The sequence below is a fragment of the Octopus bimaculoides genome, chromosome 11 (genome assembly GCF_046866305.1).
Source record: "Octopus bimaculoides isolate indiv1 chromosome 11, ASM4686630v1, whole genome shotgun sequence".
NCBI lineage: Eukaryota > Metazoa > Mollusca > Cephalopoda > Octopoda > Octopodidae > Octopus > Octopus bimaculoides.
The window spans coordinates 17,336,570-17,358,457 of record NC_142938.1 but is presented as its reverse complement, the minus strand read 5'-3'; the positions used below and the strand labels follow the sequence as shown (position 1 = coordinate 17,358,457).

The following is a 21,888-nucleotide window of genomic DNA, read 5'->3' as shown; positions in this document are numbered from 1 at the left end:
CTACAACGGCTTTGGGAATGAAATTTTATAAGTAGGAACTCTGTGGGAAACCTGTCACTTGAGCTGCACTTGTTATTCAAAGGATCAATTTTGTCCATGTGCAGTCCATCCTGTAGGCTTATGCACATTTTTTTGTGTATCAAATTTCATTCCCATGCTCAGGTGGTCAAGACACTTGTAATAAGATGCCACACCTTAGGATCAAATCCAGCAATGATTACAAACTAAACATCTTAGTTATTTGGTAATGCCTGTACCCTAGACACATACACACAATTATACATGGTACTATGGAACATCACAATTTATCCCTCACTTCAAAGACAACTAATAAATGAACTGAGAATGGAACCAATTTGTCCTCACCATTTAGCTTTGTAAAACTGATATACATACATCCTCTCTAAGTTGATACAAAACATGGATGACTTTCTCATTCCTTATCCTTCTGAAAACATAGAGGAGTCTATGGAATTCTCATTGGAAAGGTGTACTCCTAAGCAAAATTTCAGCTGTCGAGTTGCAAAATTGCAGCCTATAACTTAGAGCATACATACATTCTTTTTTTTATATATCAAGATAATTACATTTAATCAAAACACGTAACATTGTTTTTATTGTTATTATTCTGCTGCTCTTCACCATCCTGCCTGCTTTTTCTCCATTGTCAGTCATCTCTTATCCCCTAACTCATATCATTGATCACCCTCAACCCCACCCATTTTCTACAGTTGTTGCTTACCCTTCCCTACTTTCCTCACATATCATCCCTTAATCACTTGTTCATCATAGTATCTACCTTCTTATCCATACTCTATCTCTCACTCTCCCCTACATTCTTGCCCTCCCTGACACCTCATCACCCCTATTTTTTATCTCCCTCCAGTTTCACCTGGTCACTCCCATCCCCTTTTTTATAATGTAAGTAGCTGTCTAGCTCCCTTACAGCAAGAATCTTGTTCTGAACCCTTTTCTCTCACTTTGACCCCTTGTCCCATTGCATAAAGCTGCCTCTCTTTCTACCGTAGCTACAAGAAGAGGAAGGATCTTAGTTTTATAGGCTGCATGGCAACTTCACTATTGCTGGTGTTATGAAAAAAAAACATCCACTAGTTGCTGTAAAGTGATTAGTGTTAGGAAAGTGATTAGTGATTAGGAAAGGCATCTAACCATAAATATCAGGCCAATGCAGACATTGGAGCATGCTGCAGTTTTTAAGACCCATTGGATCCTGTTAAACCATCCAACCCATGTCTGCATGAAATGTGAACATTAAATGATGATGATCTTCTTTTCTGATTTGTTTTGTCTAATATATGATATATCTCGTCTAATAAATTGTCTTGTCTATTTTGTTGGTTTCATTTGACAGAGTTTCCAAAATGAAAATGTTTCGAGAAAAGGTGATGCTACAACAGTGTCACAAACATCGATCAGCCCCAAACGTGATAACACTGTGATAAAGAAGGAAAAAAGTGACACCATCGAAGACAACAGCAAGAACAACAGAAGCAACAGGATCAGTGGCAACTACAACAACAATGCCACTAGCAACAAGAACGATAACAACACCACCGACAATTTCGAAGATGACGTGTTTGCAGCCAACACGACAGAAGAACCAGTGTTGAAACAGTCAGAGGTGAAAAGTGTTGAGAGTGTAAGGAGCCCCAGGACAAAGAATGATGTTGAAGCAAACAACTTGAAGAACATCGAACAAACTGCAAGACTGGAGGAGAAGCAACAACCGCTGCCCTCAGTGGAGTTTCCTTCATTAGTGCCACCACCTCCATCATCACCACCACCACCAGACAACCGAAGAAGACAGCAGCAACAGGTATTGCAGAACGAACTGCCTCATCAATCCAAAAGCAATGAGCTGAAAAGCAGCTCCAACATTTCATCTGCTCCAGTGGAGAGGGTTTCTTCTCCAAGACCTGATAAGGTAGGTTAAGTAAAATCGTTGTTGGTCAACTTGATTGTGACTGTATGAAAATGTAAACCTGGAATGGAGGTTAAGTGAAGTCAAAAGAGGAAACAGTAATTACACTGTGTAGCATGATTTATGTCCTTGGATAGCAACTATTATTTCCTATTTGCTTACCCCATAGAAAGTATGAAAAATGGCTAATATTTCCTTCAAACTTTGCTTTTGTTTCATTTATTCAAACTCCAAATAAACCCCTCTTAACACATGGCTATGATGTTCCCCCAATACTCGTGATCAGAGACGCACATATTGTCAGCCACTACTCAGTACCCAGTACTGGATTTGTCTGAAATGTAATGGAAAATAGGTCGGTTTCTAAACATTGATGTCCAGGTCACAAAAGCAAAGTTGAAGGGGAATAGTAATCATTTTCTTTGATTTCTAGGTAGAAGCAAATACGAAATTATACTTACTGATCAAAGACAAAAAAATATTAAAATCTCATTGCACAGTGTTATTAGAATAATCTTGGTGGTAGTAGTTTTTGATGCTGATGTTTAAACTTCTAAGGAAATACACTATCTAGCTTTCATACGAAACAATTAGAAAAATAATCAAGAGTTTAGTAAAGTAAATAACTTTTTCATTTTGGTGGAAGTATGTTTTTTTTTTATCTACGTCACTTGTCATTCTTCAGCCTATACTAGGTTTTGGCCACTCATGAAGAATAAATCTACACACATATCTGTGTATGTTGTGTGTGTGTGTGTCTGTCTGTTATACACACGTGTTTATAGAAAGATATATTCATAAATATGTATGCATACTTGTGTGTGTGTGTGTGTGTGGCTGGATGGATCATTTGAAATAATTTGAAAATAGGTAAGAATTTGAAGGAGTTTAGTAAACTAACTTTTCCATTTTTAAGTTGTTCCTTACCTGGTGGAAATTAGGGACAGGGTCTGTGACTCATCCAGACATTCTGCATTGAAATTACAAGTGTTCTGGTTTTATTTACTTTTTTCATAAAATTTTTTAGAAAGAATTTCATATGTGCTCTAACAGTGTTTAGAACCATAAATTTCCTAAATCTTTCTGTAACATTTCTAGAACTCTAGTCTTATCTTCAGGATGATTTAACATTAGTGCCTCTCTATAGAAAATAGGGACAATGTATCTGTGTATTTATATCAAGGTGCAGGAGTGACTGTGTGGTAAGTAGCTTGCTTACCAATCACATGGTTCAGTCCCACTGCGTGGCACTTTGGGCAAGTGTCTTCTACTATAGCCTCAGGCCGACCAAAGCCTTGCGAGTGGATTTGGTAGATGGAAACTGAAGGAAGCCCGTCGTATGTGTGTGTTTGTGTGTCTGTGTTTGCCCCCCCCCACCACCACCACCATTGCTTGACAACCAATGTTGGTGTGTTTACGTCCCTGTAACTTAGCAGTTCGGCAAAAGAGACCGATGGAATAAGTACTAGGCTTACAATGAAGAAGTCCTGTGGTTGATTTGTTCGACTAAAAGCTGTGCTCCAGCATGGCCGCAGTCAAATGGCTGAAACAAATAAAAGAAAAAAAGAATATGAATGTGTAAACATACATGTATATATATATATATATATATATATAGATCGATAGATACACACTTGTATGTATGTTTATACATACAAACATGTGCACAGATGCAACTATTTGATTCTAAAGAAAATCTTAGTAAATGCAAGGGAGCTAGACAGCTTAAAAGGAAAGGATAAAGTTAAAGAACTAAGTGGAGATTTCATGACTACCGACATTAGGAAAGTCACATTAGGAAAAGTAATAAAAAACAACAACAAAACCCACAAGAATCCTAATTAGTAAAATGCAGCTGGATGTTGGTGACATGCAGCAAGGGTTTTATTTGTGTCAGTTTTGTTTTTCCTAAAGGTTGATTCTTCTGAAACTGATGAAGGATGGATTAAAGATGAGTGTGAGGTAAGATGGTAGTAAGAAATTAATTCCTTTGTTCTTGTGTGACTTTTTTTTGTCCCATCTTTCTTTGCTCACCTCAGGTAACAGAAACATCTTTTGAAAAATAGCTGAAATTTAAACTGTAAATTATTTGGTACATGTAAGCAAATGTTTATTGTGTTTGACGATAGTATAATCCGTGCTATGTATATCCATTTGAAAACCCGTGGTCTACTAGTTAGGATGTTAGGCTCATTGTGGATTTGTGTCTTGGACTAAGCAGTATCATGTGCTCTTTGAGTAAGGTATGAAAAAGAGCTAATACTTCCTTCAAACTTTGCTTTTGTTACATTTATTCAAACACCAAAGAATCCCTCTCAACACAGGGCTATGATGCTACTCCAGCACTCCTGCCCATGATCAGAGATGCACATATTATCAGCCTCTAAGAGACATGCTCAAGTGGCCATGATCAAGCAACTGAAGCAAATATTTGGTCTTGAGCTGTGGGTTGACCCTGTGATGGATTGACATCCCATTTAGAGTGGAGGTTTTGTACTTCCAGTTGCCTAAAGTATCTGAAATTCAGATAAGCTCCAGCATCATGAACCTGTATGTTTGAGCTAGAATTTATGCAAATCTATACTATTTCAATTAGTTTGCTTCTCATTTATCATCAAAGGTCTTATTCTTGAGTTTATGCATAGCACCAACCATTTGAACTAAGAACCTTTATTTCCAAATCAAGGTTAATAAGGTTCTTATCCACCAGGTATCTCTATGTGCTGATCAAAACATAGTGTAAATGCAAATAGAAATATTTTAATTTCTAATGATGAGGTTAACCATATGAAAAACTATAATTTTATTAAAAGCAACTCATCAAAGACACCTAGATGTGTTTAAAGCTATTTATTCAAGTTTTAAGAATATTGCTGACAGCTATTTTGCCAACATGATGAAATAACAAAGGATCACCATTTGCACTATAACTTAGATGAAATCTCTTGATCTTTATCTCTTTTTTTTTAATGACCGAATAGATAATTATTCTGTTTAGAAGAGTGGAACTAATAGTAGAATACATCAGTGGATAAAGTATTGGACTATCACTTGTTCATATTATATCATATACATATTACATATCTTCTAGCATTTTAGTGTGTCTTTGTACAGGACAATTCAGTCTATGTACTCATGTTCACTCATTTGTAGGCCAGATATATCAAGCTTTCTTGAATAAATTACATGAGTTCAGACTAGAGCTATGTCTCGGGACATATCCATCCATCTGCTTCATACAATAGTAAATGGAGCTAAAATCTGAAATTATTTAAATCAGAATTTAGGACAAAATGACAAAATGAATTTGAAGCTATTTCTATATTTATCTATCCAGGCAGTAGTTTGGTATGCTATCAATTGCTTCATCTTTTGAGATCAGAGATCTCTCCCTGTGGTAATTAGCTTTATTGGCTACCAATGTTATTGTTCATACTTCTTGCAAAATCATTAATGTAGTTAAGTTGCAATATTTTTGACTAGAAATTCAACCTGGGTTGTAAATTTAGTTTAGCAGCAGTTTATCTCCTAAGTTACAACAATGTATGCATTATGTATAGGGGTTTTGCTCTATTTTGATTGGTGAAAACTAGTTGTATGGTCAGTTTTTGTTGGGAAGATCATCAAGTAGTAGGTGAATATATTGTTGGTAAAGAATGTATATATTGTAGTCTTTAAACAGTGGCTTGTTTCACCATAAGATGTATAAACTCATCAACTATATTGTTTCAACTATTACATAGTGCTGCTAGCAACTATGGATTGTGAAGGAGCTGACTCACCAACAATTCATTATTACATATTTGATGCATAATGAATTTTAACTTTGTATTGAACTATTAAATTTAATAGTTGTTGCAACTTTAGGCAAGGGACATAACTCTGAATGTCTCTGGATGGCAATAGTTTCCATCTGCACCTTGCACATAACAGTGAATGGATTAATGGTATGTAACAAAAGTGTTTAGCTGTAAAAGAAAACATAGGCATAAAAAAAAATTCTTCAAAATCTATAAAAGACCATTTCATCTATGGCTTTTTTTTTTGTTTTGCAACTGCTGACATTTCATTTCTTTGTAACAGTTGCTTGTGTAATAGGACACATTGCTGCATTGTCATTATCATTTTATGTCCACTTTTCATGCGTTGGCAGGACCCTCCTAGTCTGAGTCACCTGTGATTATAAGCCACTGCTTCCATAGAGTGGTGCTTAGATGTGTCATTTGACTCAGTTTCTGTGGTTGGATACCCTTTCTATGGCCAACCACTTTACAGAGGTGATGGGTGGCAACAGTAGTGGCCTAGAAGGGATCAGATAAAGGTATGAGTAGGTATTAGGTAGCAATGGAGGTGACCTAGAGGGGAAAGAGTGATGGATGTACAATAGAGAAGTGAAACTATTGTGTGTTGGACAGAAGAATGAAGGTGGTTTGATGCTATCTCTTAGACCTATGAAGGGCGAGGGTCAAAATGGTGAGGAGTCATGAGAATGATACGGTTAGCAGAGATGGTGGGGAGATGATAGGATGTTATGATTTAGAAGAGTGCACAGTTGACAGAAGAGAGAGGAGAGAATGCAAGACGAGGGGAAAATAATAGTGCAACCTTCTGTCATTCAGCCAAGGTGTGCATAAGCAACATTGCAAGGCCTGATTGTGAACCACACAACAGTTATGGGATCACTATAGTTCTCTTTTACTGATGCCAGTCAAATTTTCAATGAAATGTTTTTGGAAGATAAATTTTACTAAATTAAATCAGATTCTTATTTTCTGTTTCTGTTACCCTGATGCCAGTGAAGTAAGAAGGATGTGAACTTCTTTTCTTTCATAGTTGGAATTGCAGGAGTTGTGCAGTGTTGTAGCCTTGTAGGTTTCCACTGCTTCTTAAAAGTTCTGTTGATCTTGTTATTTCTGTAGTGGCTGATGTATCACATAACCATGCAGTTAGTTGCTTTCTTGTTTTATGTGTTGTGTTTGTTATTGTTTTTTTTTATTTCACATCTTTTGCAATTGTTTTTAACTTACACTGCATCCATTTGTTTTCTTTCTTTTTGTTTGTTTTTGTTTTTAACCTTTTAGCATAACATGTACTGTTATATATATATATATATAAGCCTTTGATCATGTTAATGTAGATTAGGCAGTTATGCAAATTTAAACTTTTGCATGAATTTGTTGTTATTGCTTAGCCCCAAATTATTCTTGATTGTGCTGACATATAGCAGAATATTTTCCAACATTGTTGTCTTTTTTAGTCATAGTGTATCTAGGACTACATTATCCAATATGTTCTTTTTTGCAAAAGTCATGTGATTTGAATGAAACATAGCTGCTACTTTTCACAGATCTAGTGACTGCGTAGAGTTTTTTTCCCATCAGCATTTGCATTTATTTATAACAAAATGAACTGATGAACCATTTGTGTCAAACAAATGCTACCAAATTTAGCATAGGTAAGGCTATTGGCAAAATTCAATGTGGGATTATCCTCTTGCTGCCAACCTTTGGCAACAATTCTGTTTCTGCTTCACTCCAATGCCAAAAAAGGTTTTGTGGTGAGCTACAAAACTGTAAAAGGTTGGGGGCAATGGTTAGTTTACTTCTTCACCAGGTATCACTGGAGAGAAGGAAGAATGAAAAAAAAAAGGAGATAAATGGACAGAGAGAGCCATCTTTCTTTTGAAAGATTGGTGAATGATGTAACATGGGTCAGGTATGTGTGTTGACTGTAGCTCCAAGATAACATTTTGAAGGTTTTTTAAGATGCCTTGATCCTTTTCAAGTGCTTGTCTGCCATATATATATTTTGTGTTTCATTATATACACATATATATATTAAACTGACCCTCCATTAGTTTCAACAGTGTTTTCCAGTTGTTTCATCAATTGAATCATCTACTCATTGAATGACAGAAGCAAATGTTTCCCATGTACACTTGTACCTGGAATGTAATCTTCAGGCAGAATCCATGTGATAAGACAGGCCCTTTGAATTACAGGTACTCTGCAGCCAACAGGCTAGCATATAAATTTCATGTATTAAATTTCACTCACAAGGTTTGTGTTAACTTGGGGTAACAGGAGAACACATTTACCCAAGTGCTCCTCAGAAGAATTGAACACAGGTCTTCATGATCTCAAAGCATTCCTGTAAATCATTGAGTGACGGTTGTGTCCACATATATTGAGTGAACCTTCCTCCATACAATTCACACACATACATATACATATATGCATGTATAAATACACACACCTAACATTCCTGCATGGGTTCATATGCTTATAGTCTTTGTAGATGAATTTTGATATATTCCTTTTGTTCTAGTCAGGTTTTTTTGCTTGTTCTGGCATTTGTGTAGCATGGTATTTCACTTTCCCTATTTGTTCCTTTCATCTCCTATTTTTATACATTTGTATATATAATTCAACACGATGATCAATAAGTATCCGGACTATTATCACAAGAATGAAGCTAAAACATGGAGAGTGAAGCTGCTTGGCACTGATTGACCTTGAACTTTGTTGTGCATGTACACTAAGTTTTAATGTTCTAGCTCACTTCTGTTGTTTACAACAATGCTTGGAAGGAAGGTATGTAGTGTGTGATCATCGCATTGACTATGACAGAAAAAGTTGAGCAGAGAATCTGCATCAAATTTTGCCCAAAGCTTGGAAATACCTACTCAGAGGCCTACAGAAAGTTTTCAAAAAGTTTTCATCATTCTCAACACCATCAAGAAGATCTTGTGCAAGTGAAACCCAAGTGTACTTTTGATGTCTGCTGAAAGCAGTTTTGGCACAAACTTGGCAGACATGTATCTCGTACCCAAGTCTTCAGTGATAATGAATTGAACTGAAACATAACTAATCTGCACATCCTCTGATCACTTATGGATGGTGATTCAACGATTTCCCACTCACAGCTGCATGCACATCTGCAATGTTTTTCTCAGTTCTGATGGTTGCAGGTCTCCCAGAATGTGTGTCAATATTGTCATTTTTTCGGCCATCATGGAAACGTTTGAACCATTCGCACACTTGTGTGCAGCTCGTACACTCCTCTCCATACACTTTCTGCAACTTTGCGTAGGCCACTGAGTAGGTATCGCCATGACAACTTTCTCTGTCATGGTCAATGTGATGCTCACACACTACACACCTTCCTTCTAAGCACTGCTGTAAACAGCGGAGATGAGCTAGAATGTTAAAACTTAGTGTGCATGCACAGCAGAGCTGAAGGTTAATCTGTGCCAAGTGGCTTTACTCTGTGTGCTTTAGCTTCATTCCTATGGTGATAGTCCGGATACTTATTGATCAGAACTCATATATATTCTTTGTTCTTTTACATATTTCACCCATAAGGCTGTGGTCATGCTGGAGCAATATATATATGTATATGGGTGTATCTAAAAGAAATTTAAAACGACAGAGTGATAAACATGTTAAAAACAAAAACTGACTTAAAAAAGTATAAGTGAAACCTAAAATTAATGATATTTTACATGTATGTTGGACTTTATTAAACTAAAGTCAACTCATATATCAGGAGATTATAATTTGATGACACAACTATATTATGAAATGTAGCAAATTTAGTCATTTAATAAACAGACAAAGCTATTAAATTCACTTCAAATATATTTCATGAACTGTTGAAATTTTTATCACAGAACTCCAAGCTGGTCACTAGCATAGTCCCAGTGCAACACCTTGCAGTGGACCTGTTTCAGTGACCAGGTCATAGTTGTGCAATGAAAATTTTCGTAGCGCATGAAATGAATTTAAAGTGAATTTAATAGCTTTTGTGTGTCTATTAAATGACTAGCTTGGTTCCTTTTTATGATGCAATTGCTTCAGTTTCAACACACAGCTTCTGATCAAGTCACTTGATAGACAACTACGCATTTGAAATACAATACAAAGATAGAGAAAAATCTTAAAATATTAAAAAAATGTAAAGCTACAGCATACCACTCTCCAATTACCATGATGACAGGAAAGTATTTCCTTAAATTAAGCAGGACAGACAGGTATTCAGCTAGTTATCTTCTAAGTCTATCCGCCATGATTGATTGCTAGCCACTAAACATTTTTTATTCTCTTTGTTTATTTCTGTGTTCCTTTCTGTTGAAGAGCGTAGGACTGAAACATAAAACACTTTCTCACTTCCTGAACGTTAAATTAATACATCTGTTTGTTGCTTACATATATATACATAGATATATACACATATCTATATTTACATATATATATACATATATCTATATACATATAGAATGGGCTGGATGGTCTGACAGGAACTGGCCAGGTAGAAGACTACACCAGGCTACTGTGTCTGTTTCGGCATGGTTTTTACCTAACACCAACCTCGCTGTAGAGTGGACTGAGTGCTTTTTACGTGGCACCAGCAAAATGAGGTCAGTTTTGGCATGGTTTTTATAGCTGGATGCCCTTCCAAATGCCAACTACTTCACAGTGTGGACTGGATGCATTTTATGTGGCATCAGCACTGGCAGGGTCATCAAGTAACTTTTATTATTAATTATTGCAGAATCATTAGTGTGTTGTACCAAATGCTTGGTGACAGGTGTTTCTGGCTCTGTTCTGAGTTCAAATCCCACTGAAGCCAACTTTGCTTTTCATTCTCTCATGGTCAATAAAATAAAATACCAGTCATGTCTGGAAGTTGATTTTATTGATTAAACTCCTCCCCAGAGTTATTTGTTAGCATGTAAATTTTGAACAAAACTTTCATGCAGTCACATTCCCTCTTGATCTTTCTGTTTTTTTTTTTTTTCTTGTTTGTTTTCAAGTCAAATATTGTTTTCTATTGTGTGACAGAGCACCATTCAACTTAGGGCTAGAAACAGCTGTGCCACCACAGACTGTGTGTGTGTGTGTGTGTGTGTGTGTGTGTGTGTGTGTGTGCGCGCATGCGTACATACATGTGTGGAGGTGGGGATAGGGTCAAATTGGTTGATTGGTGCTCAGGCATAGTATAAGTGTTGATCAGTACAGCATTATAGGTGATTTTTTTATCTTGTGTAATCCAACTATAGTGTAGTAAGGTAGTGGTGGTGGTGGTGGTGGTGGTGGTTAGAGTAAGTTATTCAGGTTGTTGATTGTTGTTATGGTGGTATGACAATGGTAATGATAACTGTAGTGGTAGTAGTGGCTATCATCATGGTTGTCTTGGTGATCAGTGTGGTTGTGACAATGATGTTGGTTGTGGTGGTAGTGGTAGTGGTGGTGGTTGTACTAAATTTCTGTTCTATTACAATTGCCTTTATGGTGTTTGTTGTTACGGTTTTAATAGGACATTTAGTTGTAGATGTTGTGGCTGTAATTATGTGCTGTTCTGATTATCACTTTTGAAATCATAAGATGTTTTAATGACAGTATGTAATTAATCTAAGGATCAGGAGTTTAATAAGGATCTAGCTGGATGAAACAGAGTTAACAAAGCTGCCGACGTTGCAACAGACAAGAATCAATAACAAGAGCAGATCGTCCAGTATTGAGTACATCACTTCTCTTACATTGTAGATTACCCCTAATGGAAACAAAAGAGGATGTTGAAGATAATGGAGTGGGTTTTTTATTATCCTTTTTCATTTTGTTTCAAGACTTTGAGGCTTTGTCTAAAAGTGTTCTATCTACCTGTGAAACCTTACCACAATATTTGTCTGGCACGTATCTGGAAGAAAACTAAAACTCGATAAAATCAGTAATCCTTTTCTTCCTCTAGTTCCTCCTCCTCCCTCTTCTTCAATCTGAGTCTTCTTTTCTTTTCTTCCTCTGTTTGTTTTTTTTATCTTTGTTTTCTTCTTTCAGAGCATTCATTTCTCTTAGCCTTCTTTGTCAGAGCCTTTAACTCTTTTACGTTTCTTCGGGCTTAATCTTCAACCATCATAGCAGAGCCTTCAGCTGTCTCTTAACCTTCTCAGACAGAGACTTCAACTTGCTTAGTCCCCATTCTACCGTAGCCATCAACTGCTTTAGCCTTCATATGTTTTATTTGTTTGAGTTTTCTGTTATTCCTCTTTTTCTGTCCTGAGATTTTTCTTCTTTCTATTTTCTTCTTGATCAATTTACTCATCGTATTCAATGTTTATCTCAGTATATGAAGCCTAGCCAGCCTTTCGAAGGTAGATGTCCCTTGAGTTACAGTTGATTATGAATTTAGGGAGTTTGGTCCTACGGTAAGGTAAACGTACAAAACATGACCTCACTCAACAAAATCCTGAAAATCCTCAATCATTTGCTGAGATGGTCTGCCCGTGGAACCTCTCTATGTAACCATCACACATAAGAATAATTTTTGAATCCTCTTTAACATGGTGACATAGTGCTACTAATAATAGCTGCCATACTCTGCTCTCTCTATCCAGAGGCCATGCTTTGTGTTTTCCTTTTTTCCTAGAACTAAAGTCAATCCTTGTATATCTATTCCTTAATGTCTCCTCCAGTGTTGGTGCTATTAAAATAAGTACAAGTGACATAGTGTGTCACTTGTACTTTAACCCAATTCAAACCCTGACTGAGCAGGCCTAAGATCAAAAGCAGTCTAGCTATGACCCATCCTATGATATTAGTAATGTTGCTGTAGTAGTCGAAATAGTTTTTTAATAATTGTATTAATACATCCACTGGAGTGTTACATGTAGCCTTCATTTCCACTACACCAATGTAGCACCAGCACCACTACTGTTGATATTTCAACACCACAACTACAACTACCACTACATCATTGTCAGCTTTATCATATTACTACTGCTACCATTTTGACACCACCTCTAGAGAACTGCCACCACTACTATTATTACTTCTGTCATTTCAACACTACTACTGCCATGACTTCTACTGTCATTTTAACATCCCCACTTCAGCCTCCATTATCATCAGTACAATCACCATTATAAGGCCACATCTGCATTCGCCATCACTAAAGCACCAACATTGTGCCTATTACAATATCACCACTACCTCTGTAACCATCATTAACCTATTTTATTATTACTACCTATACAAACTGACAAGGGTTTGATGACTTGATTTAGAAGAGAGAGTCATGAAATATTATACCTACAGCATAATCTATGACAATGAGGGATATAAACTCACGACTCTTCTATGACAGCTGTCAACACCTTAACCATTCGTCTATTTTGACGCCATCTTTTCTTCATTATTGTTGTCACATAATTGCTGCTTTCCTTGTAGTGTCATGTATCTACTGTTTTTTCGTTGTAGACCTAAGTATTTTTTTTTTGTTGTTGAAAATATTTTCAGGATTTTGTTGAGCGGACAATCAAGATCAGCCAATCGTTAAAAAGTGAGAAAGGATTTGGGTTTTTAATTCGGGGTGGTGTGGATCAAAACACTCCAGTTGTTGTACATCGGATTGAGTTGGGTAAGTTGTTGACTGTTGGATCCCCCTTGGTCATTACTGTTGTTTAACTCCAAGTCCGTCCCCTATCAAGTGGACCCATGATCAAAAGTATTCCAATCACGACCATCCCATCTTTTTTCAGACATTGTAAACTCCTGACTACATTATCCAATGTATTCTTTTAATTCTTTACTTCCCAGTGTACTTTCTCTGTAATAAATCCTTTTAGAAATTAGAGATTTTGATGAAATGCCATTGTGCAGTTTAAAAATCATAAAAATATAACTATTGCATGAACTTGGATAAAACTTGGAGATAGGATGTAATGATAATTAGTGTACTTAGTAAATGTGGTTTTTACCTGTTGTCATGTCACAATCACAGTCACTTGCCCAAATAGGTTGAATACAAGTAAGTTGATTACAGATAGCATGTTCATTCATATTGACGATTGGACATTAATTTTCTGTCTCAGTGCTGAATTTGTGTCCCAGTAGTCTCTGTAACTTGGAAGATCCACAACTCTCATGAGAAAAGCATTCCAGGAGATGCTTTTATCTCCTCCATTGATGTAACAAAAATGGTGTTGCTCTGTTGACATGGTCTTTTCACTCATCCTGACAAACACTTCCTTTAGGAAAGAGTTGAAAAAAATACTCAATGAGCTTTGTTTCTAAGTTCAAGGGGTTTGTAGGGCCTACATTACTAATGAAAGCATTGATGCAATGGTTAACAATTTGATCACTCTATTCCTGTTCAGAATCAACTTTGTCGTATCTGCTCAAATTCAGGTATAAATTCCATTCAGAATAACTTAGATCAGAAAATGTGAACAAATGGCATTGATATATCTCTTTATCTTCTCAAATTCAAGTTCTCTTTCTCTAATTAAATCATTAATAATATCACTGGATTTTAACTTGCCACATGATGTATCCCACCATGATGCTTGAAAATTGAAGAAAGAAACAATATGAAGAGATTTGTTAAATGAAAACCCCAAAACAAATACAAACTAAGAAGCCAGAGATAGATATGGCTTGCGAACCATATACAGAGGCAGAGTTAGTAATGAGCTCATTAACAAATTTAGTATTCAGGTTGGGACCCATCAGTACTCAGTTTTCAGTCCTCTCCTATTCATCACCATCTTCCAGGCCATGACTCACAATTTAAGACTTGTTGTCCAAGGCTAGTTTGAATCTAAAACCTGGATGTGGTCAGTTTAAATGCTAAAGGGTTAAGGGTACAAGGTTAGTGGAATAGCCTTACAGTGATATGTAGTCCTATTGATTGACTGATTGGAGTACTCATTGAAACCAATGTGAGATTCATCATGTATATATAGTTGTCAAAATATTAGCACTGATTATTTGTAATGATTAACAATTATTTCCATGTCTAACTGTAGGAAGTGCAGCAGATATATGTGAGCTTCGACCAAGGGATAGGATTGTTAGTATCAATAGAGAAGACATTCAACAGCATACACAACAGAAGGTACAGCAGATCATTGATAAAGCGAATCAGCATGGGCAAATTGAGTTACGCGTCCGACGATATCTCAGAGGAGGTAATAAATTTCTCTATTTTATATTTTGTGTGTGTATAAGTTTATAGGTAATGGGATTAATTGTGAAGTCACATGGCTCAGTGGTTAGAGCTCTGGGCTCAAAATTATGAGGTAGTGAGTTTGATTCTCAGACCAGGCTGTGTGTTGTGTTATTGAATTGCACGGACTTCTTTATTTATTTGCCAACACAGAACATCACTTGTTTCTTTGAAATCTGTTATTTCAATTTTCTTCTATTAAAACTTTGTTAAGCAAATACTACTCCGATTTTTATATTTTACTTTTGTTCTTCCAATAGCAACATACAACGAAGAGGAGCAAAATAACATTAGTGATAAAGATGTGGTAGTAGCAAAGCCCATCCTTACTGTAAACAGTTCCCAGTCAGATCCTGTTGTTGAACCAGAGGTAATAAAAGAAACGAAAAAACGTGTATGTACTGTTTTGATGGTTTTGTGTTTTACTTCCATTTTCTCTTAAATTTTCATTTACATTCTTATAAACGTGTATATATACAAATATGCACATATATGCACATATCTCTAAAATGCCAACATTGTTGGATTGAAACTGAAACCATGTTATTTGGGAAGCAAACTTCATTCAGAAGAAATGCATAAATATGTTCTTACTTGCAGGCTAACTATGCAACACCTATAACACGATTGACAGAAACTGAACTTCACAGAACTGAGCTTTCACCAGAGAAAAAAGAGGAGTTTCATGCGGATATTAGATCATCTCCATTGAAAAGTTCATCAGAAGGTAAGCAGTCAAACTCAGTGCCAAGTCCAACTCCAAACATGCAGACAAAAGCAGGTTTGTAAATAATATATCAGTCGTAATATTCAGATTTGATTGGTTAGTTTTTATCTCTCTCTCTCTCTCTCTCTCTCTCTTTCTCTCTCTCTCTCTCTCTCTCTCTCTCTCTCTCTCTCTCTCTCATTTACATTGTGAAGTCAATTATTTTTTTAACAGTGATACTCAAAGTACACAAAGCTACAAATAATAGCATGTAAAAAAGTTGTGTTAAATGACCTTATGAATAGAAAAATATTCAGAAGCTGTCCATGGGTTGCGAACCTGCATGGCAATCCAAAGGTTTTTTAACCTATTACTCTACATGCTATTATTTATAGTTTTTTGAGTTTCACTATTAAAAAAAAACAATTTACATCTCTATTCCTCATTTATGTGTGTGCATGCACGTGCTCACAAATGGTGTGTGTGTGTGTGTACATGAGTGCATAAAAAGGATAAAGCTCCTTTCCAAATCATATAAACTCATAAGGCCAGTTTCCTAGGCTCTGTGGCATATAATTTCCCTACCAGGCTCCAATCTGATTTGGCAGAGTTTCTACAGCTGGATGCCCTTCCTAACGCCAACCACTCAGAGAGTGTAGTGGGTGCTTTTACATGCCACCGGCACAAAGGCCAGTCAGGCGGTACTGGCAATGGCCATGCTCAAAATGGTGTATTTTATGTGCCACCTGCACAGGAGCCAATATCAGCATGAAACTCCTCTTTTTTCTCTAGCGAAAAGTTGGTGCTAAGCTGTATTGGTTTTCAAGGAAAAACCTTTCCTTGGACAAAGCTGGTGGTGCAGAGAGAAGAAAGACTGATTAACATGTGTAAACTGCAGGTCGTCTCTAAAAGAACCTTGTCCAGGCCTGGCTTATAAGTGCAGATAAATGGTCAATCTTGATCAAATGTATTCTAGTAATATCCATCCCATCTCTTAAGGACTACATTATCTAATTTTTTCCTTATTTAAAACGGTTGGTTTTGACCCAAGGAAGATTTGACTGCTATGTCTAGAATGTTGATTGACCATGTAGTAGCAATAGTTACAGCAGCGGCAATGGTTTTCTTGACATATAGTGAGGTTATTTGTGTGCACTACACTATCACTTAGAGTAAGGTTATTTATCTAGACCAGTGGTTCCAAAAGCGGGTGATACTGCCCCTCTTCCCCACTGGGGGGTGGGACAGCAGTGGAAAGATCCAGGAAGTGTTGAAGAAAAGTGGAACGATAAAGGGGTGGCCAGGTAGTGGGCTGATGGATGTAAAAACAACAAAATAATGGGATAATTAGGTTAAGGTTTATTTGTGAAATATAGTTGTTTTGAATGTGCTGCAGAAAGTAGTCTATTTTTGTGGCAGTGAGTGCGAGAGGACACTAGAAATGTAGCCTGGGTATCAAGTGGGTGGCAGTCCAAAAAGAGTTTCAAGACCACTGATCTTGACAATATACTATCTCTGTTATGGTAAGGTTATCTGCATGAAGAATACTATCACTTATAAGAAGCCTATTTAACAAGACGTATGCTATATCTCTTATAATAAAGTTCTTTGTTTCTTTTTGTTCTCAGATTTAGACAACAATAATAATGAATCGATCAGTGTAATGAAAACGACAGTCACCCAGTCCCCGCCATTGATTAATCTTGAAATCTCTGAGGCAGAAACATCAAACCTTCCAAAAGCAACCCACCAACCCCATCAAAGAAGTGCCAGTTCAGATTCTGCTATGGCAGCTTCTTCATTATCTTCATCACCATTGTCATCATCGTCATCAACATCGATCCAACCTCCTGCTCTCCTAAGACGCTGGCAGAATTCGAAAACGAAAAACCAACAGCCATCAAGTTCAGACATGTCCATCTCTCCTAAGAGTGATGATACCAACTTTGAGACTGAGCTAAAGACAGAAGCGACTCTGAATTCCACTTTTCCTCCTCGACATTCTGTCAATTTGGAGACACCACCCTTGATACAAACAAGGAAAAGATCAGATAGTTGTGACCAGTTGTTATTCCAGGTGAGAGATATCCGTAGCTATGCAAGGAAAAAGGAAAATACCAGCAGAACTGCAACTTTTTTGCCAAAATTAGATAACCAGGTATGAAATTTTTGTTGTTGCTGTTAATGTTATTGTCCATTGTTGTTAGTTACAACTAGGTTCATTGCTTTAAAATAGGGGCACAAAACTTCAAAATAGTGATACAGTGGACTTGTTTATACAAGAAAATTTAAAATTTAAAGTAAAAACAACTTAACCAAGAGCACTCAGGGAGCACAAACCTCCGTCAAGGCAACATCAATGTCCTCCCAACGATTAGGTAGAGATGATTTTTAAAATGAGAATATCTGAAATAAACTCGACTGCTCTCACAAACGAGAATACTAAAAATGAACCTGACCGCTCTCAAAAATTATGTTATAAAAAACGGAAAAATGATCCAGAATCCTTGTCAGGTACCAGATTGATCCTAAAATCTAATCAGTTTGTGCCAATCATGAGGCCAAACATCCCTGTAAGTTTCATCTGAATCCATCCAGTGATTCTTGAGATATCTTGTCCCTGGACAGACAAACAAACATGACTGAAAACAATACATCCGCCTTTGCTAAGGCGAAGGTAATAAAAATTTTCCAGGAAGAAAATATAAAATGCTGTAAGATATAATTAATTATTTCTACTCTAGGCACAAGGCCTTAGAAATTTTGGCAAGAAGAGGGCTAGTTGATTATATCAGCCCCAGTGCGTAACTGGTACTTATTTCATTGACCCCAAAGGGATGAAAGGCAAAGTCGACTTCAGCAGAATTTGAACACAGAATGTAGCGGCAGACAAAATACCGCCAAGCATTTCATCTGGCGTGCTAACGATTCTGCCAGCTTGCTGCCATGCTATATATAAGATATAATTAATTAAATATACATGCTTGTTTATATATATATATATATATATATATATATATACATACACATTCATTCATACACACACACGCACACACAAGTGGACAAATGAAAGAAAGTGGTACCCAACGCTCTCTTCAACATTTATATAATTTCAATATATGTAGTTCCTACTCAAAATTTGGTAGGAATTACATATATTTTAGTAAGTTGTCTCAGCTCTAAGCAACTTAAAGTTCCCTAGGCTCATAGAATGAACTTAACTCATCATGCTGACAATCCAACGTAGCATCACCAAATTTTAATACAGCACCATCAAATCAGGTTACACTTATGGAAAGGCTGTTGCCACTGTAGTGGTTATTTCTACATTAACTGATGACAGCATCCCACTCTGTCGTGTGTATCAGCCAATGGAGTGAAGTGATGTCTCTAAATAAACCATACCACAGTTTCCAGACATTGCAGTGAGAACTACCTACCTACATCTTGTCTGTCAACATGGACCTAAGAACAAAGAGAATAGTTGATTTTGTTTCCAAACCAATAACATGTGCCCTGAGTTCATCTATAGGGTCTAATATCTGAAAGCTATCTTGAATTTGTCTTGTATCCTGTTACTCTATCTCTAGACGCCTGACAAGTTAGGTTTGCCCTATGAGCCTACAAGACTTTAAGTTACAAGGAACTGAGCCAAACTGTTATTAAATTTTACACACACACACACACACACACACACACACACACACACATGGGAGAGGAAAACCCAAGAAGACATGGGATGAATTACTGAAGGACAATCTCAGAACACTTGACCTTACTGAAGAGATGACAAGAATCGAAATATCTGGTGCCTTGCTGTACCCATCTGTACTCAAGAATACCCATCCTCCACAGCAGAAATGTTGATGCTGCTCCACCTGGTGAAGAGGATTGGCTTGCCAGTGGCATGAGTGCTTTTAAATTCCAGCACAGGAGCTATTACATGTAAAAAGCACCTGGCACACTCTGTAATGTGGTTGTCATTAGGAAGAGCATCCAACCATAGAAGCCAAGCCAAAATGGACTGGAACCTGGTGCAGCTCTCAACCTTGCCAGCTCTGATCAAACTGTCCAACCCATGCTAGCATGGAAAACAGATGTTAAAGGATGATGATTTTGACTGTATGTGTGTCTGTGCATGCGCGTGCGTATGCATGAGAGAGAGTGATTGAAATTGTCATCATTTTACATCCACTTTCCATGTTGGAATGACTTAGATGGGTCATCACAGTCTGTTGGTTCTTATTCAAAGTTACTGCCCTCGCTTCTGTTATACTTTTTAACAGGGTTTCTATAGCTGGATGCTCTTCATGACACAAACTATTTACAGAGTGTACTGGTTACATTTTATTGTGGCGCCAACACCAGAGAGGTTGTCATGTCCTTGACAAAATTCAAGGGTGCTCATGATCTCACATCTCTGCTCACTTGCCAGCTACTTTTGGCCTTTTTAAGAGTCTTTAAGATTAGTGGATAAAGGGAAGAAGTTTCCTCCAGACCAGGTCAGGTGGTAGAGTAAAAAAAAATGGGTGATAGGTTAAATCTACCATCTAAAAGTATACTAATGTTGTTAATATCTCATGGGAAGTTTAGTTTATAACATGGAAAACTTTCTCATTTACACAAACAATCTCTCTAGGTACGATTGCAAACAACTATTGCCAAAGACCAACCAGTCACAGAGAACCTCATAGAGAAAGCTGAGAAGAACACTGATAATTTTTCGGCACCATTAAAGATCCAGATTCCCCCACAGACACCAGTTTCGACTTCACATTTGCAGATTGACCCTAAAAACCAAATGCCACAAGCAACAATGTATAACAAAGGGTAAGACATAAATTTGACTACATCTCCAATTCTGCTGCATACTCCAATCCTTTCCTCTTCTCTGATCTCTTCTGATTTATCATCATCATTATTATCATTTTAACACACACAGACACACACACACACACACACACACTTACACTCACAATGGACTTGTTTCAGTTTCTGTCTACGAGATCCACTCACAAGATTTTGTTTGGCCCAGACCTTTAGTGGAAAACACTTGCCCAAGGTGCTACGCAGGGGAACTGAACCTGAAATCATGTGGTTGGGAAGCAAACTGCTTAATTACACCCATGCCTGCACTTCACTGTTGTCTTTTTTGTTGTTGTTTTTCATTTTGGTTTGTTTTAGTACATATTTCATCCTCCTCCCCATCATTAATCAGTAATGTTCTGCAGATGAAAATATCTATGTATTGTGAAGAGAAGAGAACTCTTTATGTATGAAAATCTTTACTCAGAAAGTTCCCTTTTTTTCCCTCTTTTTTTATATAATGGTTTGCCTATGTAGATATGTTCACTTGTTAACTACATGGTTTTGAGTTCTATCTCACTGCGCATCACACTGGATACTTTGATACCAACCAGTGGCTTGTGAGTGGTAGAATTGGAAGGCAGACCATGTAGCCTGCCATGCGAATGTATATATGTATGTATGTGTGTTTGTGTGTAATATATGGTGTATATGTCTGTGTATGTATGTGTTTGTATGCATATGTGTTATCATATGTTTTATGTGACTGTTGTTATCAAGACTGATTACTCTGGTGTTTTGAAGACTAGTGGTATAAAAATCCCTTTCTTGAAAAAGAGGTACAGGTTGGTGACAGGAAAAGTATCCAACCATAAAATGCTACTTCAAAAGCATCCCCTGTCCCAAACCCATGTAATCAATGAAAAAACGGTTGTAAAAATGAATGCATGAAGTGCACTACCCTTATCATTTTGTTTTAATTTATGTAGTTGTTTGTGTGTCCATCTCTTAATTCCTTTGAGCCTGCAAGTAAGCTTTGGTGGGCGCAGTTTCATTTGACTACATTCCTAGAAGACACAAAAACAGGTGGCGACATTGTTTTGTGTTGATGGTTTGTAGAATTGGCAGAAACATTGTTATTTTCAATCATTAACAAAAAAAAACAAAAACTGTGCAGCTGCCCACTTTTGTTTCTTCTAGGATTATTAGTCAAATGAAACTGCTCATTAAGTGTACTTGTAGGTTCAAAAAGTTAAGAAAACCGTGTCTTGACCACAGATAATGCTAGTAAAAAACATGAACCACCGAATTCCTAATTTATCCTTTTAATAACTGTTGTATTTCCTTCGGAAGACTCGCAGAGATAACACAAAGAGTTATACAAATTTAATTATTACATTTATTATTCAATTATATACAAAGAACGCAC

At 36.8% G+C, this 21,888-nt stretch overlaps 1 protein-coding gene across 24 annotated transcripts in view; it reads left to right on the top strand.

The window, feature by feature from the left end:
* LOC106881609 (uncharacterized) overlaps nucleotides 1-21,888 on the top strand; it is a 254,873-nt gene that overhangs the window by 189,733 nt on the left and 43,252 nt on the right. For 6 of the 24 annotated variants that reach the window (XM_089359559.1, XM_089359556.1, XM_089359570.1 and 3 more), the window contains 8 exons: nucleotides 1,373-1,945; nucleotides 3,857-3,904; nucleotides 13,237-13,357; nucleotides 14,748-14,909; nucleotides 15,208-15,341; nucleotides 15,548-15,728; nucleotides 17,282-17,811; nucleotides 20,293-20,483. In XM_089359559.1, the coding sequence (XP_089215685.1) occupies nucleotides 1,373-1,945; nucleotides 3,857-3,904; nucleotides 13,237-13,357; nucleotides 14,748-14,909; nucleotides 15,208-15,341; nucleotides 15,548-15,728; nucleotides 17,282-17,811; nucleotides 20,293-20,483 (1,940 nt within the window). The remainder of the gene's footprint in view (nucleotides 1-1,372; nucleotides 1,946-3,856; nucleotides 3,905-13,236; nucleotides 13,358-14,747; nucleotides 14,910-15,207; nucleotides 15,342-15,547; nucleotides 15,729-17,281; nucleotides 17,812-20,292; nucleotides 20,484-21,888) is intronic. The other 18 variants (XM_089359568.1, XM_089359565.1, XM_089359578.1 and 15 more) reach the window with 6 other exon arrangements.